Consider the following 16,680-nt stretch of genomic DNA (forward strand, 5'->3'; position numbering starts at 1 on the left):
AACTCTGTGGGAGAGAGGACTGTTTCTGATTCTTTCTTTTGAGGTGAGGTTTTCCTTCTAGTCATTTTGCTCAGTGCAGAGTGGCCAAAAGCAAATTGTATTGGGAAAAAATACAAAAAAAAATTGTATTGGGGCTTATTGTAAGCTAATGATGTCACAAGTGTCAAGGCTTTACTGGCTCCAGTAGGTTGCCTTGTGTTTATTCTGAAGGAGAAGGAGAGGAAGATAATCCTGAAATCTGCTTTGTTCCTGGAGACCTCTCTCTGCCATCCCTGCCTCTTCAGGACACCAGCACCTCTGAGATGAGTAAATAACTCTCCCTTCCATATGTCACAGGTGTTTTTTGAAGTGCTACTTCTATGCTGGGTATCCACAGGTTGTTTATTGTCCTGTCTCTTTAAGGGCAGGAATTCCACTCTCTAATGCCCTCTGTGCTCTCTCAGAGCCAGGCCCACTGATATCTAAAATTCTAGGCTTTAAGCCCCACTGATTGTGAGAACTCAGGAAATTCCCCTGTCTTGCTTTCAAAGCCAAATATTTTGTATATTCATCTTCCCCATGCAAGCTTCGTAGTGTGATAATCTGTTTCTCATCCTTATCCAACCCTGACAAGGATGCCAACTGCCCTTTTAGTTCCCCACATCTCCACAACCTCCTACCCTCTTTGGTGTGACCTCTTCTCTACTTCTAGTTGTAGGGTTTGTTTTGCTATTCTTCAGATGGTTTTCTGGGTTTTATATGCTGATGTGAGTGTTCTCTGGTTGTATCCATGGGAGGAGGTGAGTTTAGCATCCTTCTACTCCACCATCTTTCCAGCCCCTTACATCTAAGCAAAACTGTATTTCTATCATGATATGTAATTTGTGTATTTCTGTAGCAATACCTATAGTCTAAGATAACACTTAGGTTATAAACAGACCTTTATCCCTCATTCTGAAAGACATTTCAGACTTATATTTAACTTGTGAACCTGTGGCATATATTATAATATTCAAAGTAGTATATTATCTGCTCCCCAAATATCCAGTAATAGAGATAGGACATTGAGTAATTTCATTTGGGGTGTGTTTGGTCATTTTTGTTTCTTAGAAGAAACAGCTAGCTTTAGGTTAAGTTGAACTGGAGATTTACTTTTGGAAAGGAGAAAGAAAAAACCTAATTACTAGCTCTGACCTTGAACTATTACAAGGAGAAAAACAAATCTTTGTGTCTCAAGTATAGTTTTGATGAACTTTCTACTAGTTTTAAATTGCTGAGTAGTCCTTTTCATGGCTAAATCCATACATAATGAAGCTATTTTGAAGTGTGTGCAAAAACGTAATATTTAAAAATAATCGACATGTAAAGTCATAAATGTATGTAGGGGGAAATTTAGCAATATGATACAAAGTAGATACTTCAATAAGAAATGTGAACAATGAAGAAATCAGTTATAATTGTCTCTGATATTGGCATATTTACATGTGAATATACATGTTATTTGTCTGAGCCTTTAAAAGATTTCAAGACCAAAGAGAACTGACATATTTTATTTTTTTCCTAGGCAACATATATTTCTACCATTTTCCAACTGATTCCTTGCAGTAATTCTGGGAGGTTAATATTATCCTTATTTTAGATATGACAAAACTTCAGCTCAATGAAGTAACCTAAGGCTTAATAGCTATTAGGTGGTAGAGTCAAATTCAAGTTCTGTCTCTAATCTCCATGTTCTATGACACTTTGTTCTTCATTTAGTGAGAGTAATTTTAAAAGTAACAGTTACGATGATCAACTCAGAAGAGGCTATCCATTTTCCTTGCCTTTCTTCCTTGCCAGACTCTCCAGTATAATGTTATATCTTTGTCTTATTCTAATCATGTTACCAAGAACAAAAACGAGTTCTGTGTTGGAAGATAATTTTTTGACCCCCAAAGTTTTCCTTTCTAATTAATGCTGGGTGACCAAGTAGTGAAGCTTCTGTGTATGTTGAGAGAATATTTAGTTAAACAATAATTTAAAAGAGAAATGTGTCATTAGACAATTTAGATACAGGTTTGATGCAATTCTGTTAAAAGTAGGAGTCCAGTATATTATCAGTCCTTTTAGTGTAGCATATAAAATATCTTTTTCTGGCAAAAGAGCCCTGTTTTTCTTCCTCTCTTTAATCTTCCTTCTTTTTTCCCAAAACAGGTCAGATTTCTTTTTATTAGACTTTGGCTCTAAATACCTTGGTTTTGAATCCATCCATGTATATTACCTTGAAGAAGCTTCTTCTCAGTGCCTGTTTCCTCATCTATAAAATGGTGAATTAGCCCATAACTTTATTACAAGGACCAGATCAAGTATATTAAATGGTATATAACAGTTTAGAATGACACTGGGAATATTTTTAATGTGTATATATACACATATATATGTATATACACACATTTAAAGTATATAAATATGTACATTACATATTGGCTATATATACATAAATAAATATCTATTTATTTATAAATAGACTGTTTTATAAACAGTGAACATAATTTGTCGCTAACATAGCTCATAGCCTTGAAAAAATTCCAGTTTAGGTTTATTTGAGTGCTAGGTTTGTTGAATATTTAAAAACAAATCAGTATAATTCACAATATTAGTAGAATAAGGACAAAAATCATGATTCTCTCAATGGATTTAGTAAAAGTAATACATCCATTCATGAGAAAAACTTTGCTTAGCAGAGTAATATTATTGAGGAAAACTTTTGGAATCTGATTAGGTATTAACTAAAACCTTAGGAAAAATATACATGGTAATGAATGATTTGAAAGCATTCTCATAAGAGTAGACAAAAACACATCTGCCACTGTCTATTTTTATTTATAGTGTACTAGGGGTTGTATTTAATTTAGTAAGTCTAGGGAGAGGTAAATAGATTAGAAAAGGAGATACAAAGCTGTTATTATTTGTAGTTGTCATGACTGTGTACTCTTGGTTGAGAAAAACTGTTTCGGATTAAAAAAATAGAATATTTGGCCAATACATGAAAGTATAGAAAAAGAAAATAGGTAATCTTACTGAACAGAGATTATAAAATAATATTGCTAGCAACAAAGGAGAAAAGATAAATTGGATGAATCAAATGCAAAATGTTCTTGAAAAGGTATTATCAAGGAAGTGACAAGACAACATAGAGCATGAACAAAGATATTTGCAAATCATATTGCTGGGACATATAGCCAGAATATATAAAGACCTCTTATAGCTTACTAATAAAAAGACAAATGGGCCCAATAATAAATGGGCAAGGGATCTGAGTAGATATTTCTCCAGCAAGATATACAAATACAAATGGCCAATGTGATTACAAAAAGTCCCAAAATCATTAGTTATCAAGGAAATGCAAATCAAATTTGTAATGAATTCTACTTCACACCAACTAAAATGGCTATACTTAATAAAATAAAGAAAACAAAAAAAATAAAACAAAGATGTGGATAAGTTAGAATCTTCATACCTTACTGATGAGAATATAAAATGGTGTATCTACTTTGGTAAATAATTTCTTAGTTCCTGAAAAGTTAAACTTAGAATTACTATGTGACTAGTATTCCACTCATAGATCTATATGCAAGAGAACTGAAAATGTATGATAAAATAAAACTTGTATACATATGTTCATAGCAGCATTATTGAAAAGAGCCAAAAAGTGAAACAACCCAAATGTTCATCATCTGTTGAATGGTTAAGTAAAATGTGCATACCCATACAATGAAATAGTATTTAGGAATAAAAAGATGAAGTACCAACACATGCTACGATGTGGATGAACTTTGAAAACATTATGCTAAGTGAAAGAAACCAGTCAAAAAAGGCCATGTATCATATGATTCCATTTATATGAAATGTCCAGGATAGGAAAATTCATAGTTACAGAATGATTAATGGTGTTTAGGGATGGGAGCAGGAGGGAAGAAATGAGAATTGGTTGCTAACATTTACTGTATTTTATTTAGGGAGTATAAAAATGTTCCAAAGTTAGAGTTTGATGATGACTGCACAACCTTGTGAATATATTAAAAAACATTGAATTGTACATTTACATGGGTCAATTATATGGTGTTTGAATTATATCTCAGTAAAGTTGGTTCAAAAAATAAAATGGCAGAAATAATGCTAAATATATGTATTGTACTGATAAAAAAAATAAGTTAAAGAGTCTTGAATTAAAAAAAAAATTCTTGAATTATGTGAGTGAAAAAGGAACTCCAAAAATTGATACGCCTATAAATACAGCGATTTAACTGGCAAAAACTGTCAGGTTCAACAATCAAAAACTTACTGCTACCAGGGTAAGAAAGCACAATATAAGTAAGAAAGCACAATGAAGAAAAATAAGAAAAATGTCATTAAGAGTGTCTAGTGGCATTTTAATTTACCCCGATTTCATCTTCCACTCCCCAGCTCAGCAGCATCTTTGAAGACAACCACCTGCATCCCTGATACAGGTACCTAGTACTAGAGGGAGCAGATGTGACCTTACATTCAAGGATGTATAGTTGTTTTGACCTGTTTGATGGTTTTCTGAAAGATGTTGCCTTTCTTTCACCTAACTCAGAATTCTCCCAGAGCTGGGGAGGCTACCCTGGGGGCAATTGTCAAAACCAATTTAAAGGCAAATGTATTAGTCAGTATAGTCTGGAGCGAGGGAAAACAGAACAAACAATAATCAAAAACTTCTAGGGGATGGGGGAGGCTGAAGATTGAAATGCTTTGAGTAATAAAAACATTGAAGAGCTCCCACATTCTCTGAAAAATCTAGAAAGCCACATGTATATCCAGGGCTGGATGCATGTTCAGAAAAGACCTGAGAAAGTCCTAAGGTCTTGTCTCTGGCTGATCATCAGACTTCTATGCAGTGGGAATCAAAGGCTAAGGAGGAGTTGTAAACTGCCAGTGTTTTGTCAGTTTGCCTCAGCCACATACACAACTCATTTACAAATACTAGATTAAGACTTTTTTTTGGTCATTCCTGGTGTTTAAGTTATTCCCTAAGCTAATTGAACAGAGACTTCAGTGGCCATAGTGACAAAAAATACAGACTTGTAGTCAGAAAGATTACTAAACAAATATATAAAATTACATCAAGCCCCAAAACACACTCAATCAAAGGAGGAGATTTTTATTTTCAGCATTGCCACATTATAATATTTAAGGTGTCTAGTTGTTAACAGAAAGTTACAAGGTGTTCAAACAAAAAGTTATCCTTTACACAGGAAAATAATATAGGAAGTGTCCAGGGAAAACCCAGACATTGGCCTTACTAGACAAAGCCTTTAAATTAAAATGTTAAAATATTCCCAGAGAACTAAAGAATCCATGAGAACAATATCTAACCAACTGAAAAATAGTAATAATGATACTATATTAAGTTATATTTTAACACATATAATTAAAATTATACAGAGGAGTGAATAGAAATTTTGTTGAAAAATATAGTGATAAATGAAAAATTCACTTAAGAATTCAATAGCTAATTTGGGCAAGTAGAAGTAAGAATTAGTGAACTTGAAGTTAGGTCAGTTGAGATTATCTCCACAGCACAGAAGGAGGAAAGAATGAAAAAAAATGAACAGAGTTTGAAAGATGTGTGGGACGAACACATACACACAACACCAACACAAGGAGTCCCACAAGGAGAGTAGAGAGAAAAAAGGACAGAAAGAATATTTGAGGAAATTATGGGTGGAAATATTCCAATTTAATGCAGGATATGAATCTGCATATCCAAGAAGCTTAACAAAAACTCTAAATAGGAGAAACTCAGAGATCCACACTATGATACGTTTTAATCAAACTGTTATAAGACAAGGACAAAGAATCTTGAAAGTCACAAAAGTAGGGGCACCTGGGTGGCTCAGTTGGTTAAGCAGCTACCTTTGGCTCAGGTCATGAACCCAGGGTCCTGGGATGAAGCCCCATGTTGGGCTGCTCAGTGGGGAGTCTACTTCTCCTCTGCCTCCCATCCCCTCCCCCAGCTCATGCTTGCTTGAATGAATGAATTAATGAATAAATAAATGCAAGCAAAAGAGAAGTAGCTCTTCCTATGAAAACATTCTCAATATAATTACCAGCTTATTTCTCTCTGGAACGTATAAAGGCTAGAAAACAGTAGGATGACATAATCAGTTTCCTGGTTAAAAAAAAAACAAAAACAAACACATTGTCACCAAAAAATCCTATGTCTGGCAAAACTTTAAAAATGAAAGAGAAATTAATTTGCTATAGTGACGCCTATGTTAGATTGATTAACCGTTGATGCCTATCCCTATTGATTCAGCAAGCTACAGCTAGTTAGACAGTGGCAGAGAAATGTTATCTCACGATTTTTCCAGACTTTCGGTATTTAGCAAATATAAATAACAAAAACAAAGAAGATAAATCTTTGAGTGTCTGGTCATTTCCAGTGCCTTTTAAATTATTTCTAATGGTAAATATCTATTCTTGTATTTAGTTTTGCATTATATACTTCTTAAGGTATATGGGTATTTAGCTGCTTCAACTATCTTATAGAAACTTATTTATAGGATTTCCAATTTAATTATCATGATTTTAACATTTCTGAAAAATAAGCCCCGTTCTGTACCAGGTCTATAAAGAGAAATGTTTTTATGAAGCTCATCTTTATCCTATAAAGAAATACTTACTTTTAGTCTTTTTTGATAGCATTTATGGTATTTCAAAGAAATATTCTCAGAGATCAAAGTGTTACAATAATGTTTCTAATATTGGGATAGGAAAAACATAGGGTTTTAGTTTGTTATAAAAATTAGCAGCAAAATAACTAACAGTGATAAACTTTTCTCTCTTCAGAGCCAAGGAATATGAAAGTTTAATGGAAACAAAAAATTCTGGATCTGACTCACCTTATAAAGCAAAGTGAGTATTTTATTCTACATTTTATTTCTCTATCTTACTGGTATCTGCCTATATAAAAGTTTATCTGAACTTATATTCCTCTGATCCTAGGCTTTATATCTGAAGCCTAGAACTTCATTCTTCTAACATAGTAGTTTCCAGCAGGAGACAGTTTTGCCAGGGGACATTTGGCTGTGCCTGGGGGTATGTGATCACATTTTGATTATCACAGCTTAAAGAAATGGTGCTTTTCCCATCAAATGCATAGAGACCCAGGAATGCTGTTAAACGCTCTTCAGTGGGCAAGACTGAAGCAAAGAATTTTCTCATCCAGAACATCAGTAATTAGAAAAATGCTGGTTATTGCTCTGAGGAGAATCTTGCTCAAGATTAGTGCCAGGGCCGCCTGATGGATGAGGATTTAGACCCCACCACTGGGTGTAAGTGTAACTACACAATAGCTAGACAAAACCATCATCGTTTTGCTTTTCTCAAATATATTAGCAGTAGAGGTGCAGTGAAGAAGGTATTCAAAAACAATGCTGATGGGAGTGCAGGTTAGTATAGTCTTATTGAAAGGCAATATGAATCCAGAGCTTAGAACTTCTACTTTAAGCTGCTGAGTGAAATAATGCAAAATGTGCCTAAGTATTTATATACCAAGATGACTATTTTAATATTATTTTCCATAGTGAAAAAGTCAAAAACGAACTGCCACAAATTGAGGAATATCTATAACCACTGGTTGGTGTAGATATGCTGTAGCATTTTAATGTAGCAATTATTTACATTTAAAACAAATCATGTTTCCTGTCAGAAATTAGATAACCCATCAGAAAATTACTTTTATTAATTATTGTTTTGGGGACGCCTGGTGGCTCAGTGGTTGAGCATCTGCCCTCGGCTCAGGTTGTGATCCCGGGGTCCTTTGATTGAGTCTGGCATCAGGAAGCCTGCTTCTCCCTCTGCCTTTGTCTCTGCCTCTTTTTCTCTCTGTCTCTCATGAATAAATAAATAAAATCCTTTAAAAAATTATTGTTTTGAATCTATTAGTCATTGCGATTCTAAAAGAAAAATATTGTAAAATATTAAAGAAGTTAAAAAATTACCAACATTATGATGATACTGTATATCTGGAAAACCTAAGAGAATCAAGTGAAAAACTAGTAGAAATTAGAGAATCCATTCAGTAAGATGGCTAACTACCAAATTAATGTGATATTAATAATAGCTAATGTTTACTGAACCTTTGCCTTATTCCTAGGCTCTTTACTTGTGTTGACTCCTTTATTCCTTGCAAGAACTAAATGAATTTCATTAGTGAAGCTAACTAAGCCTTACAAAGGATGAGTAACTTGCCTTAAGGTTATGCAACATCCTGGCTACAAAATTAATACTTTCTTTTCTGATAATCAGTTAGAAAACATAAATATCATTTATAATAGCAACAAAAAAAGTAAACTAAGAATAAACTTAACAAGAAATATGAAGGCTCCATAAAAATTGAAAACCTTAAAATGCTAACATTATAACAAAGGGTATATAAAAGAAGACTTATATGTAGAAAGACAAATTATACTCTTGAATAGAAAACATGGTATAGTAAATTTTCCAAATTCTCCTACAACCAAAGTGTAAGCTGAATAAAATAACTGCCTTTAAAACAATAGAATAATTTTAAAGAACGTATAGAAAATGAGAAGTTCTAGAGAAAAAACTTTTTAAAGGAAAATGAGGTAGGACTGTACTGACAGATATTTAATAATATCGTAATAATATCCAGGTAGTTAAAATAGTTTTGCATTGGCACATGAATAAACATGCAAATTGATAAAGAGATTTTTATTTTATTTTTTTAAAGATTTTATGTATTTACAAAGATAGCCAGAAGAAGAAGTTCAGCCATTCCTGGTGGCATGACCCTGTACAATATAACTGCTACTATTCCATCAAGAGGTGGTCTCATTTCGTTTCGTCTTGAATTTGTTCTGGCCTCTTTTTTTTTTTTAATAATAAATTTATTTTTTATTGGTGTTCAATTTGCCAACATACAGAATAACACCCAGTGCTCATCCCGTCAAGTGCCCCCCTCAGTGCCCGCCACCCAGTCACCCCCACCCCCCACCCTCCTCCCCTTCCACCACCCCTAGTTCGTTTCCCAGAGTTAGGAGTCTTCCATATACTGTCTCCCTTTCTGATATTTCCTACCCATTTCTTCTCCCTTCTCCTCTATTCCCTTTCACTATTATTTATATTCCCCAAATGAATGAGGCTATATAATGTTTGTCCTTCTCCGATTGACTTATTTCACTCAGCATAATACCCTCCAGTTCCATCCACGTCGAAGCAAATGGTGGGTATTTGTCGTTTCTAATGGCTGAGTAATATTCCATTGTATACATAAACCACATCTTCTTTATCCATTCATCTTTCGATGGACACCGAGGCTCCTTCCACAGTTTGGCTATTGTAGACATTGCTGCTAGAAACATTGGGGTGCAGGTGTCCCGGCATTTCACTGCATCTGTATCTTTGGGGTAAATCCCCAGCAGTGCAATTGCTTCTTGACTTGTTTTGACCTATAGACTACTATGGAAGCAATAGGTGATTCCCAAGACTTGGCCTTAGACACCTCAAGGCTTCTGCTTTCAACTTCACTTTCTTGCTTCCCTGTGATTACCCTGTAAGGAAGCCTGGGCCAGCCCCCTTGAGGACGAAAGATCACTTGGTCATGGTGATAATCCTTTTAATATGCTGTTGAATTCATTCTGCTTGTTTTGTTGAGGATTTTTTTTTAAGATTTTATTTATTTATTCATGAGAGATACAGAGAGAGAGGCAGAGACACAGGCAGAGGGAGAAGCAGGCTTCCTGCGGGGAGCCTGATGTGGGACTCCATCCCAGGACCCCAGGGTCACACCCTGAGCCAAAGACAGATGCTCGACCACTGAGCCTCCCAGGTGTCCCTCTGTTGAGGATTTTTGAATTAATGTTCACGTGAATTATTAATTCTTTTGAAGCCTCTGCTTGTGTTACCTTTGCTTATGTCCTGTTGGCCAAAGCAAGTCATCTCACCAAGTTCAGAGTCACTGTAGGAGACTATACAAGTCATGGATAGTGGGATCCTTTAATGTAACAATCTACTGCAGAATTTTCTCTGGATTCTCCTCTTACTTGACTGACTGCTCTACTTCAGTATTTTTTGCTTGGTTCTTTCTTGTCTCTTTGATTTTTGACACTAGCAGGCCTTTCTCCTGAGAATTCAAATGCAGAATTATTACCTTGTTAATCTTTTTTTTTAAAGATTATTTTATTTTATTTTATTTTATATTTTATTTTATTTTATTTTATTTTATATTTTTATTTTATTTTATTTTTTTATTTTATTTTATTTTATTTTATTTTATTTTATTTTATTTATTTTATTTTATTTTATTTTATTTTATATTTTATTTTATTTTATTTTATTTTATTATTTTATTTTATTTTATTTTATTTTATTTTATTTTATTTTATTTTTATTTTTATTTTATTTTAATTTTATTTTTTATTTACGAGAGAGAGAGAGGCGGAGACACAGACAGAGGGAGAAGCAGGCTCCATGCCGGGAGCCTGATTCGGCACTCGATCCCGGGATTCCAGGACCACGCCCTGGGCCAAAGGCAGGCGCTAAACTGCTGAGCCACCCAGGGATCCCCCTTGTTAATCTTATTGAGGTTTATGACTTTAAACATTTAATCACTGATGTTTTTTAAGTGTTTGATTCTAACCTAGCCCTCTCCTCAGAACTCTAGACTCAAATAACCAGCTTCCTGTTTAGTGTTTCCACCTAGTTATCTGTCTCTTCAAGTGGCGCCCTCAAGTGAACATGTGCAAATTTAAGCTCCTGGAATTTGCTCTTAAACCTTACCCTTCACATGTTTTCTTATCTTTAGGAAATAGCAAATCCATCCTTTGAGACTAAAATCTTTAAAGTCATCCTCTCTTTCCTCACACTTCACTTTCGGTCCACCAACAAATTCTGTTGGCTCTATCTTTAAAATATATTCAGAATCTGACCACTTTTTATTACCTCCACAATAACTAGTCTAACGGACTATTGTCTCTCATCTGGAATATTGTAGTAGGCTCCTAATTAGTCTTACACGGCTTCTGCTTTTCCTTACTTACTGGGTAACCAGGATGTTCCTTTAAATTATAAATATAGAAAAAATAGCAGTAGCTATAGAAGCATAATTTATGAGTGTCTCCAAATCCTCACATAGACACCAGATTAATAGTTAAGAAAACCAAAAGCCATGGCAGCATTTACAACAAAACCACATTCCCAGGTATCTCCAGGAAATCCAGACAGCCACCAGATCTGCATGGTATTGACATCAGTGTGAAAGAGAGCAAAAAGAAGCAATTGGGATAACAATTGTAAAGAAAGGAGGAGAACCCTCAAATAGCTCATGTTTCCAATGCAAAGTGTAGGGAACCAATTTGACCAAAGCACCTGTACCTCATTTTCAAGTAGGTTCTCCTGGAAGTGCTCGTGAACAGTTTGCCTTGCTTTTTTGCATGTCCTAAATATCAAAAATCAGTTTTTCCAGTTGCAAAATCCTTGGTCCACATCTTTTTCTCAAGGATCTAAAATTTTAAAAAATAACATAAAAGTTATAGTTTCTTTTTTTTTTTTTTTTTTTTTTTTAAAGATTTTATTTATTTATTCATGAGAGACAGAGAGAGAGAGGAGCAGAGACACAGGCAGAGGGAGAAGCAGGCTCCATGCAAGGAGCCCGATGTGGGACTCGATCCCAGGTCTCCAGGATCACACCCCGAGCTGCAGGCGGCGCTAAACCGCTGCGCCACCGGGGCTGCCCCAAAGTTATAGTTTCTTATAGAACTAAGAGTGATGCCCAAAAGCAAAAGAATATTACATAATAACTATCTCATAATTTTATAGTATAACTAAGAAAAATATCAGTGAATAGGAATTATATGCTAATAAACTGACCATTCTCTAATTATTTTGGTAATGATATTAGTAATGTTATTTTGAGTCTGTTGTGCATATAATATGGGATAAAGTAAAGGATGTTATGGAAACTAAGATTCTTCTATCCCATGTTCCTGAAAAGCTGAATTTTCAGTTTGCAGGAGATAGTAATGAAAGGAGAAAGGAAATAAATGTAATATAGAAGAAATCAGGTAACACCCCTATAAGACTGAATTTAAATTATATTAATTTATGGGGTATTTTATCCTTCAGAAAGTGGTATGCATATGTATATTTGTGTGCGTGTACATATTTGTATATACATACATATGTATATACACACACTTATTTCCTAGCTCTATCCATTGAAGAGCCATTGAAACAATGATCAACACAGTGGCAGTGAGTTCATTGATTTGGGACTTAAAATATCATTTCTCACTAAAAGAAGCAAGAACTTCTTAGAAAAGTGCCTGATTCTAGACCCAAATGCGCCATCGTACTAGATTGCAAGGAAGCTCTCAAAGCTTGCTAGTGTTTTGTCAAAGGAATCAGTAGTCAACTTAAGAGTTTTCTACTGGACAAAAATAGGACAATTTGAGCTTCCAAAAGGAAAATTATTATAACTGATTGAACTTGGTAACCAGATAGTAGACGAATTGTCTCCTTATTATTATAATTTTTAATTGTCTCCTTATTAAATTATTCTAGCTAATAAATGAAGATGATTCTTTCTCTCTTGCTCTAATTACCCATCCCTTTTCCAGAAAAATTGGTCCTGAAGTCATTAGATGAGATACCCAAACAGCCATCTGTACCAGGGAGATGGCTGGAGGTATCAGTGACACAGTGAGAGATGTCAGAGACTGAATAGGCTAAGGTGGACATTTATTTATGCAGGGTGTAAAAGGGGCGGCCAGATGTGGAGTCTCAGAGCCCAAGCAGAGAGAAGGGAACTTCTACGTGGGATGGGCACCAAGGCCTGGTGTGGTGAGTCAGAGCAGAATGAGGATACGTGGAAGGGCATCCTAGCACAGTGTGTCAGAGCCCAGGTGAAGAGGGAAGCCTGACAAAGGCAACTGAATTGAAACCCAAGCAGGGTGAGAAGGCACAGTAGCCCAGTCAAGGGAGGCAGAGCCCAAGCAGGAGCATAATAGCATGTGTATAGAAACAAAGATGGCGGCACCTGGTGCCTCAGTTGGTTAAGCTTCTGCCTTCGGCTCGGTTCTTGATCCCCGGGCCTTGGGATTGAGCCTCGCCCTGGGCTCCCTGCTCAGTGGAAAGTCTGTTGCTCCCTCTCCCTCTGCTGCTCTTCCTGCTTGTGCTCACTCTCTCTCTCTCAGATAAATAAATAAATTCTTAAAAAAAATAAAAGAAACAAAGATGGATGTTATGTTACATGTAGGTTTTTGGTCAAACACAAATATATTAAGGATCATGAAAGGCAGATTGCTCACTGCTGGAGAAGAGTTAAAAATATCCAGGAAAAATAGACCCTGTAGCAAATTGGAATTATAGGCATTTGTTTTAATTGTATTTCCCAATATATAGAAATAGAACTATAGATGTAAATGTGTAGGAATACATATATGTATATGATATGTTTTTTTATTTTTATGTATAAAATAAATACATAAAATAAACATTTCCTAGTTCTTTCCCCTGAAAGTGAGGGCCTGGGAAAAGCAAGACTTCAAAAGCAATACCCCAGCACATCAAGTACTCCCGTGTACTGTGAAGGCAAGGTAGTTCCTTAAAAGAGAAAGATGGGTTCTTCTTTCATGAGAAGGGAGCTGGCAGGCAAAAATGAAGGGTGTCCAATGTAGGAGGCAATGCCTGTACATTGATTTTTTTCAACTTATATAGGGATTTCTTAAGCTCTTATATTTAGAAATAAAGGCTTCAACATATTATTTAAAAATAGAAGGGGAACCAATTGCCCTAAATTTAGACCATGTACCTTTCAAATAGTGGAAGTGAAAGAAAAAATTGTTAATGTGTTTGTCTTCCTGTCTATCATACTAAAGAGCGACGTTTTCTAATGTGGACCTAGCGTCTTTTCTTATGTTTTTACAAGTCATTCCAATGATCCTAATGAACCCCCCAGAACCTCACCATGATACAAGTTAGGGTTCCCTATAGAAATATATTTACATTTCACCGTCTGCCAGTGACACACTTGAACTTAGAGTTGTGGGGATTTGTTTAATTTTTCAGAAGAAAGTATTCGACCTTACAACATTCTCCACAAAGCCATTTATCTGACAGATAATTCTCATGTTCTAGGCTAGGAGTTACAGAGCCTCTTTTTCTTCTCATGCTAGAAAATTTTTCTGCCAGAAGTAGCTCACAGAACAATTTCTGTGTTAAAAACTGCACCCTCTAAACAGCTTCTTTTCTTCCCTGGTAGGGAAAATATAACTTTCAGGGCCTGAGTCCTGACGGTCTGTAATTATTCATAGTATGAATCAAAATCTGATGCTTTTTTCTTGAGAGGGGCTATGTTATTTGTGGTACTTCTGTGGAGGCAGGGAATGAAACAGAGGTTTATCTCATGTTACCAAAGCATCCCCTTGATTTGGCATTCTTCCTTGAAGGGTAGGTTCATAGGAGTCCCAGATTTGATTTACCTCAGGGTGAAATATAAGCCTCTTGTATTCTGTGAATTAAAATGGTCCTTGTGCCTCCCTAAGTACCCCTGGTTTTCAGTGGAATGTGACCATTCTTGGTAAGAATACTGCTAGATTCATATGCATCCATGGCTGCGGCCGAATATTTAGTTACATGGGGTGTAGACTTTATTCAGCCAAGAGCTGAAGTGGCTACTTATCTATCGCACGATAAAGTTTGCTGCCAGTATTCCTCAACATGATAAGGTCAGTAATTTTAATCTAATGGGATTCCAGCCCATATTTGATTAAAAGGGAAAAGAAGTATGTTGTTCTTATTCTATTTCTGTGTTTTTTGTATATTCCCTTTTTCCTTTCGTTAGATTGAGACCTTCTGTCAATGAATAGTAATAATAGTTGATCATTTATTGAATGTCTACTTTACTCCTGAACAGTGTTAGGTACGTTACACTAATTACTTCCAATCTGCGAAAGCTCTGATATATATATAATATTAAATATGAATATATAAAAATGTAATATTTTAAAATATACATAAATATATATTTATATGTTTTAAATATACATAAATATATATGTTTATATATTTTATATATACATATATATTTTTTAATCTCTACTTTTAAAATGAAGAAATTGAGATTCAGAGTAGTTAAAAACCTGTTCCATGGTTTACTGTGTGGTATGTACAGGTGCTAGAATTCACGTACAGGTATTTCTGATATTAGAGTTTATATTTAGTCTTTGACATATCAAAGTAAACTTCACACAGATAGCTTAGATTTTTTTTTTTTTAAAGCTGGCCTTCCTTGTCTTCATGGAGCTAACAGCCAAATGGAAGAGACCCCCCCCCTTTTTTTTTAAAGATTTTATTTATTTATTCATGAGAGACATACAGAGAAAGAACGAGAGGCAGAGACACAGGCAGAGGGAGAAGCAGGCTCCATGCAGGGAGCCCAACGTGGGACTCGATTATGGGTCTCCAGGATCACACCCTGGGCTGAAGGTGGCGCTAAACCGCTGAGCCACCTGGGCTGCCCTAGATTTTATTTTAAACTGGAGTTCACCAGTGCCTTTTTGAGCTGCATTTGCTGTTGTATTCTTTGAGAAATTTAAAATTTTTACACAAATACATTTTTAGGTGAAATGGTATTCTATGGCATTATTTCTTTGTGAACAAAATGCTCTTATTTAAATTGACTAATACGGTTTGGAGACAAAAGCATGGGATTTGAGGATCAAAGGCCAATACTTTTTACCAGTCGTGAGACCTTAGGAAAGCCCTTGAATTTGCCTGAGCCTTACTTTCTTCACTTTTCAAGTGGGAATAATACTAATAGACATTGTTTTCATAGGGTTACATATGATCATGTACATTCATGTATTTTGTAACCTGTGAAGTTATGGATATTATTAATATTAAAGTAAAGAAGAAATTTCTTTTTTTAGCCTATTCATTAAATATCTATTGAATGCACTTATGATAGAGGTAGCATATTAGGTCCTGTGGATAAGGCAGTGAACAGGTAGACAGGAGCCCTCTTTTTTTTTTTTTTTTTTTTAACTTTTATTTATTTATGATAGTCACAGAGAGAGAGAGAGGCGCAGAGACACAGGCAGAGGGAGAAGCAGAGAAGCAGGCTCCATGCACCGGGAGCCCGATGTGGGATTCGATCCCGGGTCTCCAGGATCGCGCCCTGGGCCAAAGGCAGGCGCCAAACCGCTGCGCCACCCAGGGATCCGACAGGAGCCCTCTTTGATGAAGTTAAGACTATATTTCTACACTGTTCAATAGAATAGCTTCTAGCTACATGTTTCTATTTAAATCATTAAGGTTAAGTGCAACTTAAGAGCCATCTGGTGGCTTACTCAGTTTAGTGTCTGACTCTTGATTTTGGCTCAGGTTATGATCTTGGGGTCATGAGATCAAGCCTCATGTGGGGTTCTGCGCTGAATGTGAAGCCTGCTTAAGATTCTCTCTTCCCGGGATCCCTGGGTGGCACAGTGGTTTGGCGCCTGCCTTTGGCCCAGGGCACGATCCCGGAGATCCGGGATCGAGTCCCACGTCAGGCTCCCGGTGCATGGAGCCTGCTTCTCCCTCTGCCTGTGTCTCTGCCTCTCTCTCTCTCACTGTGTGCCTATCATGAATAAATAAAAAAAATTAAAAAAAAAAAAAAGATTCTCTCTTCCC

The 16,680-nt window shown here is 35.7% G+C and overlaps 1 protein-coding gene across 8 annotated transcripts in view; it reads left to right on the forward strand.

Moving 5' to 3' along the window:
• Positions 1 to 16,680, forward strand: part of SCAPER (S-phase cyclin A associated protein in the ER) — a 421,844-nt gene that overhangs the window by 188,575 nt on the left and 216,589 nt on the right. For all 8 annotated transcript variants that reach the window (XM_077882048.1, XM_077882050.1, XM_077882046.1 and 5 more), the window contains one exon: positions 6,835 to 6,900. In XM_077882048.1, the coding sequence (XP_077738174.1) occupies positions 6,835 to 6,900 (66 nt within the window). The remainder of the gene's footprint in view (positions 1 to 6,834; positions 6,901 to 16,680) is intronic.

The sequence above is a fragment of the Canis aureus genome, chromosome 32 (genome assembly GCF_053574225.1).
Source record: "Canis aureus isolate CA01 chromosome 32, VMU_Caureus_v.1.0, whole genome shotgun sequence".
Classification (NCBI taxonomy): Eukaryota; Metazoa; Chordata; class Mammalia; order Carnivora; family Canidae; genus Canis; species Canis aureus.